General features: G+C 39.9%; 2 protein-coding genes across 4 annotated transcripts; one reads left to right on the top strand and one right to left on the bottom strand.

Moving 5' to 3' along the window:
- The first annotated feature begins 3,674 nt into the window (after window positions 1-3,674).
- On the top strand, window positions 3,675-11,254 carry eif4g2a (eukaryotic translation initiation factor 4, gamma 2a). The gene is made up of 20 exons (XM_029497611.1): window positions 3,675-3,777; window positions 3,920-3,976; window positions 4,933-5,058; window positions 5,218-5,320; window positions 5,424-5,555; window positions 5,653-5,719; window positions 5,809-5,960; window positions 6,097-6,207; window positions 6,293-6,475; window positions 6,615-6,756; window positions 6,872-7,035; window positions 7,128-7,235; window positions 7,399-7,508; window positions 7,586-7,691; window positions 7,783-7,998; window positions 8,082-8,340; window positions 8,510-8,714; window positions 8,836-9,044; window positions 9,160-9,281; window positions 10,121-11,254. Exons 7-20 carry the CDS (start codon window positions 5,877-5,879, stop codon window positions 10,184-10,186), a joined length of 2,085 nt encoding a protein of 694 aa, XP_029353471.1. The 5' UTR covers window positions 3,675-3,777; window positions 3,920-3,976; window positions 4,933-5,058; window positions 5,218-5,320; window positions 5,424-5,555; window positions 5,653-5,719; window positions 5,809-5,876; the 3' UTR covers window positions 10,187-11,254.
- A 460-nt stretch (window positions 11,255-11,714) lies between these two features.
- ctr9 (CTR9 component of Paf1/RNA polymerase II complex) lies at window positions 11,715-19,594 on the bottom strand. 3 transcript variants are annotated; one of them, XM_029497911.1, is made up of 23 exons: window positions 19,442-19,594; window positions 18,804-18,902; window positions 18,428-18,667; window positions 18,216-18,333; window positions 18,049-18,138; window positions 17,609-17,865; window positions 17,406-17,513; window positions 17,074-17,310; window positions 16,758-16,976; window positions 16,366-16,549; window positions 16,187-16,275; window positions 15,898-16,083; window positions 15,675-15,762; window positions 14,977-15,125; window positions 14,785-14,901; window positions 14,539-14,684; window positions 14,360-14,431; window positions 14,000-14,135; window positions 13,736-13,888; window positions 13,500-13,648; window positions 13,320-13,413; window positions 13,121-13,227; window positions 11,717-13,018 (listed from the first exon to the last, which is right to left on the bottom strand). In XM_029497911.1, exons 1-23 carry the CDS (start codon window positions 19,484-19,486, stop codon window positions 12,631-12,633), a joined length of 3,471 nt encoding a protein of 1,156 aa, XP_029353771.1. In that variant the 5' UTR covers window positions 19,487-19,594; the 3' UTR covers window positions 11,717-12,630. The 3 variants fall into 3 exon arrangements, with proteins under 3 accessions (XP_029353772.1, XP_029353771.1, XP_029353770.1); XM_029497910.1 differs by having other exon boundaries at window positions 11,720-13,018; window positions 13,121-13,233; XM_029497912.1 differs by lacking the exon at window positions 14,360-14,431 and having other exon boundaries at window positions 11,715-13,018.
- Between the last annotated feature and the right edge of the window lie 244 nt (window positions 19,595-19,838).

The following is a 19,838-nucleotide window of genomic DNA, read 5'->3' as shown; positions in this document are numbered from 1 at the left end:
ACTTGTCTCTGTAGGCTGAGGGTGGCCCCAGACCGGGAATGCAATATAATTTCTGCATACATTGTTCGACACAATATAGTGACCATTCAGAAGGAGAAGACCCCCTCCTATAAATACCCAGCCCCTGATGTGGTAGACCCCACCACCTGTGATTACCCCTCAGGGAGGACATTAAGAGGACGTCACTTTTTTAGTGAAGCATATAAAGTTAGTTTTTTCAGTTTTTTTATTTTCTTCTCCAGTTTCTATTAAAAAAAAAAAAAAAAAACATATTTTGGATTGCATTACCTTTTTCTTTTGCTTTAGTTTTTCCATCTCAGGTGTAATTTTTTGATCTTCAATTCTTTATACTCTATATCAAGCTCCAATATTCTTGCTCTCATGGTGAAAACACTCAACTGAAAATAGATAACACAGTGGCTTTAGCATAATAACTACTGAGGCATGGTTAGGTACGGTTCACTTTAAAATAATGCCAATGTCACACTGACTATCCTTATGAAATAAAGTTATTTACATCTTGTGATGTAAATGTACATCCCCAATGTACAATCAGCAAAGGTATATGATATGTTGGATTTACTGTTACTTTCCTGAAGGGTCTCACTATCCACTGTACTTCTTTCCTCCATCAAGAGAGACCCAATAATTTTAAGGGTGAAGCTCCTCTGCAGGAGTGTAATCATGAATAGCACATAATGAGGTTCAAATTGTCGAATAAGCGTTAAAGGAAATCAGAAACATGAATTGATGGGGTAGATACATGAATCTCGCAGATGTGGTGGAGATTTAATATTATAATGGTAGTAAATTACGCATTGGCAGAGTCGCCGTTTTTTCCCCAGTATTCTCTGCTGCAGCTGTGTTACTATTTGCTTGAATAATGGATTTGTACTCCTGATATTTTCTGTATGTCACACTTTGGTCCTCCATCGCTTCCGTCTTCTCCACGCTGATTGGTCGGATATAGCAAACCCCGCCCCTTTGTGTGGACGCGCATTGACCTAGATGGAAAACGTCTGGGTTCACTTAGCGAGCTGAAAACGGGCTTCGTGACACCGATTAACAGGTCGGCGGATGTTTTAGTAAGTGAAGTCAGGTAACGAAAAGAAACAACACAAAACTCTTAATCCAGTTTTGTGATACAGTGCCCTGGTTTCCCTGAGAGCATCAATAAAGTTAGACGAATAACGTTTTACGAATGAATTTACAATCTAGTTGAGAATCTTATATTGTTTTGATTTCCAAAGAGGGGTCAACAGAAAATAATAATAATAATAATCATAACAATAATAATTTTACTCACTATCTCATAAGTGGCCACTCTGCTAAAGCCTCAGGTTTACCCAATCTGTTAGCATAATTTAATTTACGGTAAATCAACTATGTGCGGTATCACTTCTATATACTACACCACATAGGATGTGCAATCTTACCCTCTCAGGGAATTTGACTATTTTGATATTTCTACACACACACTATTGTTTTTAACAATGTCTATGTATTTTATTCTTATTATTAATCTTTCTATACAGCTTCTACTGTTTTTCTTTGTGGCTTTATGCACCCTTTTTGATACAAAGCCAACTCAATGAAACAGAAGGATTCCAAAGTAAATGTAATGTACCTGTGCAGAGGGAGTCAGAATCTGAGATAATTTATTAATCCCTCGAGTGGTATTCGGCTGTTTGGTATATTATTTTCTAATGGTAAAGGAGTTAGTAAAGTCTGGTGGCAGTGGTAATGAATGTTTTTCGGTATCTTTCTGAATCATTTTGTAACCACCCACTTCTGTGGTTTCTCTTATCCATTCTTATGTTTTGAGGTGGGTGGTGTCTACATCACTCCGCCAAAGCCCGCACTGAGCATTGTTGGCATTTATTGCTTAGCTCAGCTACATTGAGCTAAATTTGTGTGAGGGAATGTTATACCAGTGGATCCAACGATTTCTTATAATATTTATTATTGTAAACTCAGTCTGTGAGTCTGAAACCAAGATCTCCTCTATCTCCTTTAACAAAGACCTGAATGTTGTTTTATTTGATATCTGACAAACGGTGACTATTGGCCTGTGATCAGTACTGTCCTGGTTTTTGGACATTGCGAAATTGTTTTCTGCAAGTGATGTCAATCTGGGTGGGATGATGACGTCAGAGTCAGGCGCCATACAAAAGGCGGCTTCATGTGACGTAGATGAACAGTCAGCATTCTTTCTCCATCGGAGCCAGCAGCGGCCTGAGCGTTCGTGTTTGTGCTGTTTTAAAACAAAACCTCACAGGTTTTAACACGACTATTTTAAGCTAACTTTTCTATTCTGTAATATTTTTTTTATATCTTGGTCGACCAAGACACCAGTTAAGCTGACGGCCCGTTTGTAAAGGTAAGATCCGTCGGTGATTTTCCGTGCTCGGCTAACGTTAGCTGACCAACCCGTCCGGTAGGAAGTTTCTTTTTGGGTCAATTGTCACGAAGGAAACGGTACAATAATAATGGGGGCGCTTAAATTTGGATCATAATACCTCGTTCATGTGGAAAACTTATGTTGCAATGGCCTCTCCTTCCGGATAACCTTGCCTAGTTTCTGGGAATTGTTTACAGCGGTTAGCTCACCGGCGGCCTGCTGAACAAAACCCCTCCAGATGTCGCTGTGTGGACTTCCGGTGTCTGAACAAAGACCTCGAAAAATCAGCTGACGTGCCTCTGGGTGAACATAAAAGCTCCGGTGTATCTACATTCACAACGATATCTGTGGATTCCATAGAAAAGCATATACAATCTATGGTTATAGCAAAGCCTTTCTGGTCAAATTATAACAGGATCATTTGGGAATACGAAGAAAAGTACGCAATGTACATTAAAACAAGACGTGCTTAAAACCTCACATAATCGTTAAGATCTGTAATAATTGGTCGTTTTATGATTTTTCCCTGACACTGGGTTCGTGAATCCGACATCTCACCGTGATAATCGTTCGAAGATATGGTTTCCTTTCGGATAGTCTTCTCTGTGCGGTGCTGGCCTGCGTCATTGTGGTCAGTTTTGAATGGGTACTTAAGGCCGGGGTCACTCTGGCCTCCATCCGGGGGCTGGGTGGGGGTTTAGACCGGGGTTGGGTTATTTAATGGCACGAATCGGTCAGGAAACATCGATGTTTCACCGCCATCTCGGTATGCTAGGCTAAATGGTGCCACATTCACTTGTGTGAACACGTGTTGGCGCTCATGTGGTTAACTACCGGCTAGAGATGAAAAGATCGTTCTAACAAAACCCACCTTTTCTCATGTCGACATGGTGTGTTTGATAATCCTCAAATTATGGTGTATATGTTTGTTTGCAAGAACTGCTTGAAATTCCCTTTACCTTTCCAAGGCTTTGTATGTCGAATTTATGTGGGCCATACTTAAATAGGTTAATCCTCCCATCCATTCCTCACTCTAGCCAAATCCAAGCCATGTTTGACTAATAAAAGCTATAAGGGAATGGCTGGCAAAGTGTTAATGGTTTTAATTTAAGTCATATCCCTATTGTTAGTGTCAACCAGATGTTAAATACCGTTTTTACAGGTGTAACAGTCTAAGTATACCCTGGCAAATTGTGCAGAAAAGTTAGCTTTCATTTTAAAGCTATTAGCTTATTGCTAATTTGTTGCTATCTCCATTTCCTCTTCCAGGTCGCTCTTTCCCACCCCACTCCTAGACCTTTATTCTTTTCAGATATTCTCTGTCAAGCCGCCAAAGTGGAGAGTGTCGTCGCGCCAGGGGGTCCTTCTCGTTTCAGGTAATAATAGAGGACATTCTTGGATATTTTTGTTGACAATCCTCTAGAGCAGCTCGCATAAAGCTTTAGCCTCAAATTTTCTTATGCTAAGTTAAAACAGTTTTCTTTTTTTTTCCTTCTTTTTTTTCTTTTGGTATCACAGTGTAGGGGGAGGAGGTGGGGGTGCACCTCAGCACTATCCCAAGACTGTCGGCAACAGGTGATTTACATTTAAATTTTCCTTTCACATAGTCACTAGATTATTATTATTATTTTTTTTTTTTGTTACATGTTAAATCAATAAACCTCTCCACTGGTCTTGCATCACATCCCCAAATGTATTTATGACAACACATCTGGGTGTAGGTCACCTCTCCTAAATGGCTTCTTTGCCCGATTGGGCGGGGGGAGGGATAAATAAATTACTATACCCTGCACCTTGACAGAATGTTTCCTATTCTCACTGAGATTAAGAGCTGCCTCTGTTATTGTTATATAGTTATTAGAGTTTTTATTGACATTGGTACAATATTTATTTTTCTAAACTAAGTGATTAATTGTATAAACACAAAGATTGGCAACCTTACATTTAATATATATATATATTTATTTATGTTAATAGCCTCAATTTAAAGTTGCCATCTTTTTAGAGCTGGTAACCTGTGAGCTAATTTTATGTAGGAGTCTTGTGCCCTTTTTTTTTTTTTTTTTAATAACTCCCCTTAAACAAGAACCATGATGGCCCTCTTCAAATAACTTTGACAAATAAATTGTAGAAAAGTATATATTCAGCTCATCGCTTCACTATATATCAAATGAACATATCACACTGGGTTGGGTCAGTGATATTTGATGTCCCAGTACACATAACTTGTACTGATGGGGCTTCCCATTTTGAAATATTGGCAGTTTGGTGATAAGTTAATGTTACAGGAATCAAACTTTCATTGCCACTCTAAAGTACAGACTGCAGAGAACACCTTTGTGTGAACTACTGCTTTGTAGCACCAAAGCATAAATGATTTCTTATGCAATTACATCATAATAACCTGTAATTGTACTCAGATTCAAATTTGACTTAATCACCATGAATCGGGTCTACACAGGTGAACTATAAAGTTGTTTTCCTGATTAATTGTTCAGGTTTTTTGACATTGGCTATATTGTTAATTTCAGCGAGTTCCTGGGGAAAACCCCAGGTTCTAGCGTTCAGAGATGGGTACCTTCTCGAAGCACTAGACGAGATGCAAGCACCTCCAATGACAAAGGGGAAAGTGACGCAATCTTCAGGAAAGTGAGAGGGTAAGTTATCATTAAAAGCCTTAATTGGTTAACACATTACAATTTTTACACATTTTATATATATATATATATATATATATATTTATTTTATTTTTTTTAATACTATTGCTTTTGTTGTTGAAATGGCTTTAATCTCTGGTCCTTCTTCCTTTAAATTAGCATACTTAACAAGCTGACTCCTGAGAAGTTTGACAAACTATGCCTGGAGCTCCTCAATGTGGGTGTAGAGTCAAAACTTGTCTTAAAGGGAACCATCCTGTTGGTAAGTATTTGCTTAAACAGTGTTTGCTCTGTTACAGCTTGTGAAATGGCCACATAACATTTTTTTTTTTTTTTTTTTTTTTTTTTTAAATCTTGTCTTTCAGATTGTTGACAAAGCCCTTGAAGAGCCCAAGTACAGCCAGTTATATGCACAACTATGTCTACGATTGGCTGAGGATGCACCAAACTTTGAAGATCCATCAACAGAAAATCCAGCCACACAAAAGCAGAATACTGTAGGTTTATTGCTTGTAACCATGGTCTATATTTCACTTTCTGCTTGGGCTAATTTGGTGTGTTCTCATGTCAGCATTTTTAACCATTATTTTACAGACCTTCAGAAGGCTTCTGATTTCCAAGCTTCAAGATGAGTTTGAGAACCGTGCCAGAAATGTTGAACGTAAGTACATTTTATTTGAAGTGTCAGTACCAAAACATTTGGAACAAACTTTTGTGGGTATTGTTCTTATTTAGTTTTTTACTCCTTAGTCTTTGACAAACATGATGGCCCACTCACTTCTGAGGAGGAGGAGCAACGTGCTATTGCAAAGATCAAGATGCTGGGCAACATCAAATTCATTGGGGAACTTGGCAAACTCAACCTTATTCACGAATCTATCCTTCATAAGTGCATCAAAACCGTAAGTTCTGTTTAATTACATTCACACATGTAGATGTGTGCTTTTGTGATCCCCAGATTAGATGAAGCTATCCTTCCTAAAAGCCTTCTGAGAGTTAAATGTCCAAATGACAATGCTTTTGATATTTCTTTTAAAGCTTTTGGAGAAGAAGAAGAGAGTCCAACTTAAGGATATGGGTGAAGATTTGGAATGCCTCTGTCAGATAATGAAAACAGTAGGACCTAAACTTGATCATGAAAAGGCTAGGGTGAGTAAACTGGGGAAAACGTTTAAATTCATCAAATCCTGAAATGGATTTATTCAATTTAATAGCAAACAAATTCTCCTTCCAGTCTTTGATGGATCAGTACTTTGGCCGCATGCAGTCCTTAACGAACAACAAGGAATTGCCGGCGAGGATTCGTTTCCTGTTGCAGAACATGGTGGAGCTACGAGAAAACAACTGGGTGCCTCGCAAGGCTTATGTTGACAACGGACCAAAGACAATCAACCAAGTTCGTCAGGATGCAGTAAAGGTCAGTCTGTCTGGGCCACTATGATAAAACTTTGAAAGGGACTGCAAGAAATTTACGCTAACCAATCCTGAGAACTAACCTGCAATATCAGTGTAATGGTATATTGGCTATAGCCTTAGATTCTAATTCGTTTTTGCAGGATTTGGGTGTTTTCATTCCACCTCCAACCGACGGAATGAGAAATGAGTTCTTCATGGACAGCTCCTGCTTTCTGCCAACAAGGATCAAGTTTGACAGGGAAACTCTTGGTGGGCTGGCTGATATGTTTGGACAAATGCCTGGTATGTCAAAGCTTTTTATTTCTCACCTTAAGTGATTAATGGCACTACATTTTTGTTTTCTCTTTAATAAATATATATGTGTGTCTCTCTCAAATTTTATTTTTATTTTTTGTAGGCTGTGGCATTGGCACAGGTCCGGGAGTCATTCAGGACCATTATTCTCCTACCATGGGGCGTCACCGTATAAATCCACTCTTCAATGGTCATATTGGAAATGGCAGCAGTTCTCATCAGCCCCAGTTTGAAACAGGAAACAAGCTTTTCATAAAACCCAACCAGGTACAGGCCATACTGTAAATGTGTTCTTTCACACAGTGAATCTATGCAGTGACCATGATGAATGTTCATGCTGTGAATTTTGTTTTTTAAAGGGTCAGCATTCACCAGTTTTCAACCACAAACAGATTCACTCAGGGCAGGTGCAGTCTAAAGATATGTCCTCAAGATTCGGCAAGAAGGGGAAACTCAATGCTGATGAGGTACAGCGACATTCACTGATTATTTAAAAAAAAAAAAACATTTTCTTTTTGATTTTTACCAAATGTTTCATTTTCTTTAGACTGATATTGTAAATCTTGGTTTTTAGAAATATTAATTGATATTCTAAACATTATTGTAAACCTACTTCAATCTCCCTCATAGATCAGTCTAAGGCCAGCACAGTCCTTTATTTTGAGTAAAAAGCAAGTGCCAAAGCTGCAGCCACAGATGACTATGATTCCTCCCAGTGCCCAAGGACCCCCACTAGGACAGGTAACATCCTTCATATTTAAAGCAAATAAATGATATGGTTCCAGCAAACGTGCATTCATGTGACTTTCTTTTTGCCGACTCCACAGCTTGGCTTGAAGACCAATCCACCCCCAATACAGGAAAAACCTGCAAAGTCAAATAAAAAAGCTCCTCCAACCAAGGAAGAGTTGCACAAGATGACAGTAAGTTCCTCATTACTCCCTTTTTATTTCTTTGTCGCATATCACACTTCCTGTGTAGCAGATTAAAACTGACTGTTCTGTATGTTCTCAGGACACACTGGTAACTGACTACCTGAATAACAAGAACATTGAAGAGGCAGTGAATGCTGTGAGAGAGATGAAGGTTCCCAAGTGCTTTTTGTCTGAAATGCTGCAAAAGATCGTGGTTCATTCCCTTGACCGTTCAGATGAGGATAAAGAACAAGCAAGCACCCTGATCCATGCGCTCTGCACTGAGGGGCTCGTCGCTGGTGAAAACCTAATGCAGGTCAGAGCTGTAACCTGCATTTTTAACTTGATGACATGTTTTCACTGACATTACTCAATATTAAACTCCTTGTATTTTCACAGGCCTTTCTGGGCGTTCTGGACCAGTGTCCCAAGATTGAGGAAGAGGTCCCCCTGGTGAAGTCTTACCTGGCACAGTTCGCAGCACATGCAGTCGTTGCTGACTTGGTCAGCATTGCAGATTTGGCCCATCAGCTGGAGGACGGAGCACATTTCCCACTTTTCTTGCTTTGCCTGCAGCAGATGCTCAAACTGAAGGACCGTGATTGGCTGACTGACCTGTTTCAGCAGAGCAAAGTCAACATGCAGAAGATGTTGCCTGGTATGTGTAAGCATACACTGACCTCATGTCGATACCAAGGGCATTAATAAGGCTCTCAGTTCATCCAGTTTTTGCCTAAAAGATTCAATTCAAAGAAATCAGCCATGAAACCAGTCGGTTTGAGGTAACACCCGTTTGTATTTTTTTGTTTTTCTCCTCCCTTCTATAGAAATTGACCAGAACAAGGACAGGATGCTGGAGATTCTGGAGGGCAAAGGTCTCAGCTTTTTGTTCCCACTAATGAAGTTGGAGAAAGAGCTACTGAAGCAGATCAAAGTAGATCCTTCCCCACAGTCCATCTACAAATGGATCAAGGACAATATCTCGCCTAAACTCCACACTGACAAAGGCTTTGTCAACATCCTCATGACCAGGTATGGCAGTGGACAATGTTATTGATGGTGAAATTTGTCTCTGTTCATTCAACCAGCAATACATAAATATATTTGATCTGCAAACGTTTTTCACTTTTTTTTTTTTTCTCCCCCATGCCAGCTTCTTGCAGTACATTGCATATGAAATTAACCCTGATGATGATGAAGAGCAGCTGGCAGCGCCTAGTAAGGAACAGCTGGATGAAGAGAAGCAGCTGCTATTGTCTTTCAAGCCAGTGATGCAAAAGTTCCTACATGATCACATTGACTTGCAAGTGGGTGCACTCTATGCACTGCAAGTCCACTGCAACTCCAAGGCTTTCCCCAAAGGTATGTTTAACGTGGCTTTATGGCCCATGACAGAGAGGTTGGCTAACCTTCAAAGATTTCAGAAGCGTAATGATGATTTATTTATATATATTTTTTTTTTATTATTTTTTTTAAGGCATGCTGTTGCGCTACTTTGTGAACTTTTATGACATGGAAATAATTGAAGAAGAAGCCTTCCTTTCATGGAAAGAAGATATCACCCAGGAATATCCGGGGAAAGGAAAAGCGTTATTTCAGGTACATTGCTTAATTATAGTTGTTTGAAAGCATGTGAGCTGATTGGTTCAAAATGTCTTGTTTTGCAATTCATTTATGCATTTATCATCGTTACCAGAGAAAGGCCAAAAAATTTAGTTTGGCTGGTAATAAGTATCTCAGGTAGCCTCTCAGACTCTTATTTTAAGGAAGCTGGCCCTGAGAAGGTGGAATTTCCTTGGAACCACTGGTTGGCCCCCTGAGAGGATCTTGGGTTAAAAAGCAGATTACCAAATGTAAAATGTCATCATCCAAGTACAATCTGAACAAGGATATCACATTTATGAATTCCATAATTACCAGATTATAAACAGCTACTTTTTTCTTTTTTTCCACACGCTTTGAACCCTGCATTTTAAACAATTTATGGATTATTTTTTTATTTTTATTTTTTTTTAAACAGGTAACATGCTTTGTGCCACCGATACATTTAGCGTCACATCAGACCAATGAAATTACCCAACAGGTCACAGTGGACCAATAAAATTGTTTGAATTAAATTAAATGCAGCCACACTAAATTCTTCAGATCAGTCACTTATTTTGCACTTTTGCACCCTTATCATGGAATACATATGATGCAGCTTTCAAGTTAAAGTTGATTGATCTGGCGAGAAGGCGAAATCTTTGTTACATGATTCCTCCCATATTTCCGACACCTGCGGCCCATATATGTACATTTTCTCTTTAAATTTAGTGGATGCGGCTTATATTCAGGTGCGCTCTATAGTCCGGAAATTACAGTAAATGTATTCACTGCCCTAATCCTCCAAAACTAGTGTTGCATTATAAATAACTTTTCTTTTTGCTTTCACATCACAGGTGAACCAGTGGCTGACATGGCTGGAGACCGCAGAAGAGGAGGAGTCAGAAGATGAAGATTACTGAGGAGTAGGACAAAGCCATGTGTTATCAGGATGCAATGATTGGTTTTTTTTTATTACTTTTGTAATATTTTTCTCATTACCTGTCCCAAGCTAACTTCTCTTGTTTATATTTTTCAACCACTGTTAAACTTCATTTCACTATGAAATGCTTTCCCAGATCAAGCCAGCATCACCACCATCTTTGTGTATTTATGCTTTTCTTTTTATTTTCTCCCTCATGATGTCCTACAGCAGATGTTTTATACATTTCAATCCTCTTGGATTAAGTTGTCTTGGTGGTATTTAGCAGGAAAATGTACCAGCACCAGAACCTGACCCATTTTATCATCTTTTACATCTGGTAGGAGTCACCAAGTGCTGCCAAAACTATTGACATACACTGTTTACAAAGGAGAAAAGGCTCAAAGAGACTTTCTCAGTGTTTTATCTGTATTTGTTAATCAGTTTTCAGATGCACTTTTTTCTCAACGCCTTGAGTCGTTGCATTAGTACAAAATACACTTTCCTTGATTTATTGGAGTTGTTGGCTAGATTGATTTATAATGGTTTTCCTGTGCTTGGAAATAGACCATATTGTCTTGAGTCAAAAATTTTAATCAATTTCATAATTCTGTAACAATAATGGTCTGTTTTATTGGCACTGTGTGATTTCAGTTACCCACAATTAGTCTGAGGTTGTTTTTTTTTTTTTTTGTTTTTTTGTCGTCACATATGAAACTTTAGTGCTGTTAGGAATGAATGTGTGGCCTTGGGTTTTCTTTTTCTTTTTCCTAATTTATCAATTTATATGGATATACCTCTAATGTATCTCGGATTTTACTTGAATGTTTCAGTTTCAACATTGAGACAGCCAAAGCTTAGTTTCCTGCGCTAGTTGTTCACCCTGAATGGAAATTTTAAGTCTGTTTTCCATATTTGTCAAGTTTTTAAATGGTCTTTTTATCTTCATAAAATAACAAAGAATGTACTGTATGTGTACACTTAAACCCTCTTTTAGAGTGTCACTGTAATTAGGTGTGATAAGATGAGTGCAAGTATAGATCGAGGTTGAATAAAGTTTAACTGCTCAGTTTGCTGTCCTAAGGTGTTTTGTTTTGTTTTTTTTTGTTTTTTTTAATGAATGGATTCTGGCCAGAGGCTGTTTCGGTTGGCTCTCTGTCCCATTCACATAACATCTACAAAGACTATAGGGATTAGCACTGGCAGCTCACCTGCTTCCTAGGATATGGTTTTGATACAGATGTATCAATAACTGAAGGCAAGTTCAGTGATCTTGCATTTAACTTGTTCTTGGGAATGCAATAGGATAAATGTCAACTACCATTTAAAGTGAGCTGAAAGGATTAAAAACATCCAATTTGCTTGTGGAGGCAAACAGCGATGCCAACCAACATGACTCTTGCATGACTTAATACACTTTTACATATTAATAGATGGTCAGCAAGTAGTTTATTTTACCACAAGCTTTCTGTTTCATAGATTGAGAACTAAGCGATACAACAGATTACCGTAATTTCCAGATTATAAACCACTACTTTTTTCACACGCTTTGAACCATGCGAGTTAAACTAATTTATGGATTTTTACACGTAACAAGCTTCATGCTGCCGATACATTTAATGTCCCATCAGACCAATGACATTACCAACAGGTCAGAGTGGGCCAATGAGCTTGTTCAAATTAAATTAAACGCACCCACACTAAATTCTTCAGATCAGGTATTTATTTTGCGCTTCATGGACACCCTTATCATGGAAAACACACAAAGCAATGCATATGATGCAGCTTTCAAGTTGACTGATCTGGTGAGAAGGCGAAATCTTACTGTGGAACATAATTCCTGCCATATGACAATTCCTACCATATTTCTGACACCTGCAGCCCATATATGTACAAAACAGTTTTTCTCTTTAAATTTAGTGGGTGCGGCTTATATTCAGGTGTGCTCTATAGTCCGGAAATTACAGTAAATGGTATATGTAAGATCCATTTAAAATCAATACATAGTCAAGACTTTCTTGTTCCCACTTAAGTTACAAGACAACTTTTTTACATTTTCCACATTTTGTGTTTCACTGTCCGTGTCTATGGCTGGAAAAGGAGAATTGCTATATTTCCAATAGTGGAGCAGAGTGTGATAATAAACATCTCACACTATCCGTGGTTCTTTTTATTTCTTTTGACATCGTGTTGAAGCTACATTTCATTCAATTCAATGTCTTATGTGATCATCCAAGATAGAAAATAGACGTTTACAACTTTTAATTCCGTTCAAAGAATTTGATCTATCTTTAAGAAAACATCTTTAACAAAAACATAGTTCTAGTAAAAAGAGAATACATCACCGTGCCAAAGTAACTACACTTTCCTAAGCTAAACCAAAGATATGATCTCTGCTTTTTAATAGAAAATAAAAAGGCAGATGTGTAGATAAGTCTGAGAGATCTAATCACTGTCGTCATCATCGTTGTTGGAGCCTTCAGGTTCAGAGCCATTGTCGGAGCGTCGTGGGGAGCCCTCATTGTCTGATCCTACATCTGATCCCCTGTCTGATGCTGCAACTGGCGACCCCGGCCGGGACTCGTCTTCTGAACCTGACTGACTCCTCTTGCTTTCATTGTCCGACTGCTCAGAGTCAGACTGCCGCTGAATTCTCCTCTTCTTCACCGGGGGATCACTGCCAGAGTCATCATCCTCGGACCCTGCAGAACGCCGAGGGCTGCCTGCCTCACTGCCAGAGTGGTTCCTTCCGCCATCAGAGTCACTGTCAGATACAATGCGCTTCCTGTGGCCCCCCTCGTCATCAGATCCTGAACCACTGTCTCTTTGGTGCCTATGAGGGAGAAAGTGCAATTTTCCCAAAATTTTCAGTAGATTTATGAATATTTTTAGCACCAATTATATTAATGTCTTATTTTGAGGACTGTGTTTTTACCTGTCTTCAGCTATTTTCAGTCCATCCTCATCTGAAGATGACTCAGAAGAGGAAATTATAGCCTTAGACTTGATCTTTCCTTTGAGAGATGGTGGCAAACGCTCAGGCTGGGGCTAAAATGCCAAATGTTAAAAAGTCAGAAGTTTAAAAATATATATTTGACTTTAATGATAAGATGAAACTGTAGACAAAAACAGACCTTTTCGATCCTCTTGCGTTCTTTGGGTTTACGCTGATTCTTGGGTCGTGATGCTCCCTCCTCCTCATCAGTGTCTTCTCCTCCTTTAGTAGATCTGTAACAGGACAGCTTCCTCTCAGTGTGTGTGATCTTTGCATTACATTCAAAATAACAGCATTTGACTTTCTGCACTAGATTTACCGTCTCCGCTTCTTCTTCTTCTTTTCTCCATCCTCAACCTCTTCTTGCTCACTGCCGCTGCCACCCTTTCTCTTCTTCTTCTTCTTCACAGGCAGGTCTTCATCAGAGTCATCATTAACAAATTCATCCATGTCACCTCCTTTCTTACGCTAAAAAATTAAAAATATAAAACATTAGTATTTGACCAACGGTGCATTCCGTGAAATTAAAGAATCATTATCAGTGCCAACACTCACACGTCCTCCACCACCACCGCCCTTCCTCTTTTCTTTTGTCATTTCCTTTGACCCCTCTGCAAAGGTGAGCAGATTCTTGGTCTTCTCTACATACAAAGCTCTTTGCTCCAGAAGCTTCTTCTGTTCCTCTGCCTCTCTGTTTCGTTTTTCCTCCTATCAAGGTTTGAGGGTAAGAAATCAACTGATTAATGAAAGGAATTTAAAACCATAAAACATGAAAAACATGATTTCCTGTTGCACAGTTTTCAGCAGCAGCACAAGCACCTGTTCCTTGAGCAACTGCTGGCGTAGGAGGTCCCTCTCCTGCTCCTGTTTGGCCCGAAGCTCCTTCTCCTCCTCATCCTGCTTTCTTGCTCTTGCCACGTGGTATTGAGCCTGACTCAGCAGATCAGAGCACTGCCTGCAGTCACACAATACACCCATACCAGGGGTTACATTACAACTCACACTTGATGAATAAAACTCCAGCAACTTCAAACAAAACAATGTAATTAAATAAACAAATGGCTCAAAGTACAGGCAAACTATCAGTATCCCCAGATATTAGCTTCTTCTACATATTCCTGTCCCTTGACACCACACAAAAGTCTTCAGCATGTACTATGAGGATAAATTCAGACTGACCTGGCCTCAGAAACTGCAAGAGCAAGGTCAAACCTCATCTTGTCTCCAGCCTTGCTCAGATAGCTAAAATACCTGTGTGAAGGGGAGGAGAGGGCGATAACAGTTCAGGACTGGGCAGAGGACAGCCATGAGAATCAGGATTTCACAAGCAGTCAGAAATCCAGTCTAATGCCACTCACCTGTGAGCCAGTTCAAGCTCTTTGACAGCGCTGAGCACAGCCTTCAGGTTGCTCTTCTCATCCTTCAGCACTAGAGTGGCCAGTCTCTGAAGCACCAGCGCCACGTTGAACATCAGTACTGTGTCGCTGGGTGCCACATGACGAGCCTTATTGGAAGCACGAAAGAAAGATAGACGAGAAAGATAAAAATCACACTCTTTTGACACTGGGGAATAAATAAAAGCCTTCGCTGTTTTTCTCTGTTACCTTCAGCAACATCTGCTTGCACTCTTGGAGTTTCCCACATTTGAAGAGAGCCCTTGCAAGGTACAGCAGCACTTCAGTGTTTTGATACTTGTAGAATTTCTTCAGGCAGTTCTCATACTGTGGAGAAAATCTAAATACTTAACTGACCAGAGACAATAACTTTCAGAAGGTTATCATAAATGAGGCCCTTACCATCTGTACAGCACTGATGTACTGCTTCTGCTCGACGTAGATGTGAGCCAAATTCAACCAGACGTCACTGATGTCTGCTGTGGCCTCCCTCACCTGCGCAAACACGTCACGAGCCTCTCTGAAGTAGCCTTTGTGGGCAAGGACGGCACCTGAACAAAACAGTTTAAGTTTAATGCATCATATACAGCAATCCCTCGACTAGCGCAGGTTTTACATTCAATAACCCCTCGCCAAAGGATTGTCTAAAGTGATGCATTGGGGTATTGTGATGTATTGTTTTTATATATTAAAGCTTTTATAAAGCCTCCACACACTCTTATAGACCTTTTTCTACACTTTTAAACACAAATAAAAATGCTGAGCGATGCAGCAGACGTGTGCATAGGAAGCAAACTGAGCGGCATGGGATGATGAAAGCTAGGATGCTGGGAACTGAGGCTGCGGTCACTAAGCCAATCAGCACCAAGGATACTGAAGAACATGCTCTCATTGGTCGTGTCTCCTCTATCGGCCAATAGTGTGGCATGTACGAAATCATCTGGGAAGACTAAGCCAAATTTGGATTGGCCGCAGACTGAATTACATTGAATATTTTTAAAAATCTGTGATGCACTGAGACTGCGATATAGCAAGGTATTACTACACATACACCAGAATAAACAATGTGCCTTTTAAAAACAGAGCAAAACCATACAGACCGATTCCATTGGCAGCATAGAGATTCTTGGCATCATTTCGCAGGACTTGTTTGTATATTGCCAGGGCCCGATCCTGGTGTCTCTTCTCCTGCCAAAACAACAACACAAATCAGTCCGTTTGGGATTCTACAAATTCCCATCACACAATGTTTTATCATTGAGACGCCTGGAGATAGATGGCAAACAATATCATTTTAGCTAATGTTAAAACAGCAGTCTGAACCTTTTCCCGGTCTCTGGTGGGCTGGTGCAGAGTCTGCAGCCACACATTACCCAGAGCCAGCATGGAGTAAGTGTCGTTCTGTGTGGACGGCTGCTTCAGGATACGCTCAAACTTCTTTTGGCCTGGTCCCCATTCCTGTTTGGCCAAGTGAAGGTTTCCTATCAAGGACCAGGCATCAGGGTGATCCTGCACCCAGATGTAAAAACATCAGATAATGTTGATGAGAGCTTTGCACTGGACTCTGTTATCTGGCGTTTTGTGAATATTGTAATATTAACAAACACAGTACCTGGTTGATCTGCAGGGCTTCTTTGAACCAGTCAGAGGCTTCATAAAAGTTTCCTTTGTCACGAGCCATTGCTCCAAGACGTAAGTAACCTTTTAGGACAAAATATTACACTCACTCCTTTATACACTGTCACACTTTTTTTTTTTTTTTTTTTTAAATCTGTTGTGTGCAATGCTTACAGTCCACATAGTTTGGATGCTCTCTGAGGATGTTTTTGTAGAGTTTCTCAGCTTCATGGAATTCACACATGGCCTCATACAAACGGGCCAGATTGTATGAGGTGGTGACAGAAATGGCGTTGTAGTAATGCTCGTCATGTTCTCCCTCAGCTTTAGCCCGCTCCAGAGATGCCAGAAAATATTTCTGTAGAAGACATGATCCTTGAAATAGCGCCATCGCATTATGCTGAATTTAAGAGTTCTGCGTGCTCAGTGATCGTTATAATAGCATGATTATTTTTTACATTTTTACACACATTTCTCAGTTTGATATCGTGTACTAATGTTTTAAATGTGACTATATGATTTCAGGACATCAGACTATAGTTGCACTGCTTTATACTGTTAGTTACCTTGGCCTCTCCAAGGTTGCCCAGTCTGAAGTGAAGAGCCCCTAAATTGTTGAGGATCTCAGGAGGAACGTCAGCCTGAACTTTCTCCTGCAGGATGCGGGTGGCTGTGCCGTAAGCTGACAGAGCTCCTTGGATGTCAGTCTGCTCCAGGATCTGAGCCAGCTCAATCCAAGCTTCCACATCATCTGGGTACTGCTCTGTTACCTTCTTCAAGTGACCCTAGAGGACAAAAACATTGGATTTAAGTGACCACCAGTGATATTCCTTATAATGGCACAGTTTTTGAGCCATGTGGGCAGACAAAATGGATACATACTTTGGCGATATCTCTCTTTTCCTGATCATCAGATGTCGCATAGAGAGACCCCAGGATTTTCATAGTTTCATAGTTGTTTGGGTAGGCCTTTAAAACCTTTTCGAAACACTGTGCTGCATTTTCCTTGTCTCTTCGATACACATACATCTGTCCCAAACCAAAGAAGGGCAACACAAAGGTCGATGAGGCAAACTGGGTGGCCTGATAGTAATACTGAAACGCTTGGTCATAGTCCTCCTGCAGAAGAGCAAAGATATTAGAGATTTAAAATTCTTGGTAATACAGTACACAATCAATATTCTGGAACAGTACATGGTTCATTTAGATCTTACCTGCACGTGAAACGAGCGAGCTAATTGATAGCAACTTTCAGCTTGCATGGCTTCAACTTCTGTGTTATGGAAAGCATGAAGCGCCAAATGCTGCACTTTACTATAGTCCTGATTGGAAACAAACAACACTGGTTGATAAATTAAACCCAACAGGGGTTAAGATTTGTGTCAGTATTTTAAAAGTCCTCAGAGCAGCAGATGACCTTTTTGAAGAAGAAATGGTTGGCGAGGTGGTTGAGCACCATGGGGTTGCTGGGGTCAATGGTGTAGGCACGTGACAGGAGCTGAACGCCATTCTTAATCGAGTCTGCCTCCTTGTTGTTGAGCTCTAAAACTGCCAAACCAACAAGAGCTCCGACGCACTTTGAATTAAGCTCCAGGGCTCGACCAAAAGCCAAACGAGCCTTTTCCAGTTTGTTGAGTTTGACAAAACAATGACCCATCCCCAACCTTACCTCCGCTGGTCAGAGACACAACAGCAAGATAAAGAACAAATGAAATATTTTCTTTAACATCTTTTTCTGAAATGTATTTATAATTTAAATATATAAAAGAGAATAGATGTTATATTAATAAAGTAATAGCAGGAATAGTGATAGATGCAATCAGGGGTACAGGAATGTTTAAAATAAAATTTGTTTACCTGGGCAGCCAGGGTTTGTACGCAGAGCCTTTTTGTAGTACGCCAGTGCTCCTCTGTAATCCTTTTTATTGAAGGATATGCATGCTTTACCTGTTGAATATCAACAATCATTATTTCAGTCAGTGAAAGTGATCAAGATCAATCTCAGTCTCTTAAATTCAACTTGCCAAGCAAAGCAGGGATGTTATTGGTGGACTGATTGAGGACAAAGTGGAACTGAGCATCAGCCTGGTCCATTTTGTCTCCTTCCAGCAGGCAGAAACAGGCTCTTCCCAACAAATGGTTCTAATTGGCATATAAGCATGGTATATGTACTTAAAACACTAGAGTCAGAACACTTCTGTCATTAACAGCTGCTCACACAGATGATATTTCTTACCTGATCATACATGATGATCTTGTCTGCCATGGTATAAAGCAGTGTGGCCTGTGTGATGAGCTCTTTCTTAGCATCCTTGTTTTTCTCTTTACGTGCTTGCTGGACATAGTAAGCAGCCAATGTGTCCAGACAGGTCATCTGGTCTTTCTCGTGGTCTCTGTAGTCAAGGTTTCCATCAATGCGAGCTGCCTCTAAAAGCTTGACAAAATCCTCTGTTTTGCCCTGCTTGTAGTACTCCAGCTGAAAAGACAAATGGTCAAAAATAAATGTTGACTCTAGGTTGGCAACAGAATGGTGTTCTAATCCTTCAGGACGCTATGGTCGTACTTTTAGACTACAAATACAACAGTAACTCATGGTAGCTCCACTGACTCACCGCCAAGGCAATCCAGATGTGCAGCTGTGTGTGCTCCTGCTTCAAAATACTGATGACCTCGTCCCCTTCTGGCAACTGGTCAAAGTCAAGCTCGATAACCTGAAAGACAGTTTGTTTATATCATTAAGCAAAGCTGCACTGTATATATTATGATACCTCAGATTAAATGTTCACTAAACTCAGAACTTGAAATTGAAGGAGGAAATTTATGGCTTCCCATTCAACGCCTGAAACATTTGGACAGCAATACAATCTGTGTCACTGCGAAATGGACAACAAACTGCTGCTATCATTGTCTAAAGAAATCTAAAGATTAACATGTAGCCATAATGCTGTTCCTGTTTAATATGAGTTGATGTGCATTGTTTTAGTGAATACCGTGATGGCAGAAAGCATCTCTGCGATTTAAATCGGTGTCTGCGCAACATTTCATCGCTATATATATATATATATATATATATATATATATATATATATATATATATATTTAATGTTAGCATATCTGGGTTTGTTCCACTGACTGCAGAAACGTATATAAGCATCCACAGCTAACGCTAGCTTAAGTTAGCATCAGTGACAAATAGCGTTAGCATGTAGATGTTTGCGTCAATAATAACTTCAGTTTTCGGGAGTTTTACCTCATCTGTGTCCCGTAAAGGGATCTCAATGGAGCCCCGAGACATCTTGGCGGGCGACAAATCCACTTGAAGTTAGAACTGTATGCAAAATAATATTAATAAAAATCTCCAGTCCGTTGTCTGTTGGTATCTAGTTCATGCTTCCGCTTAGAAACAAACATACGCACGGTGCAACACAAACTGCGTCCGGTCAGAAATATCAGCCATCATAAATTACAGTTCCCCCGTCGAGTTAAACACACGACGCTTTCCCGTGAAAAATCGCCTGTCCACAGCAGCGTGAGCACTTTAATGTAAGTACAACATCACTAGCAATGACACATGTTAAAACGATGTTAAAACTGTCGTGTAATAAGAAACAAAAGTGAAAAGGTCTTGAAAAGTTGGCCTCCTACGA

The sequence above is a fragment of the Echeneis naucrates genome, chromosome 3 (assembly GCF_900963305.1).
Source record: "Echeneis naucrates chromosome 3, fEcheNa1.1, whole genome shotgun sequence".
Classification (NCBI taxonomy): domain Eukaryota; kingdom Metazoa; phylum Chordata; class Actinopteri; order Carangiformes; family Echeneidae; genus Echeneis; species Echeneis naucrates.
Note: the sequence above shows the minus strand (reverse complement) of the source record. Positions and strands in the feature narration are given on the sequence as shown.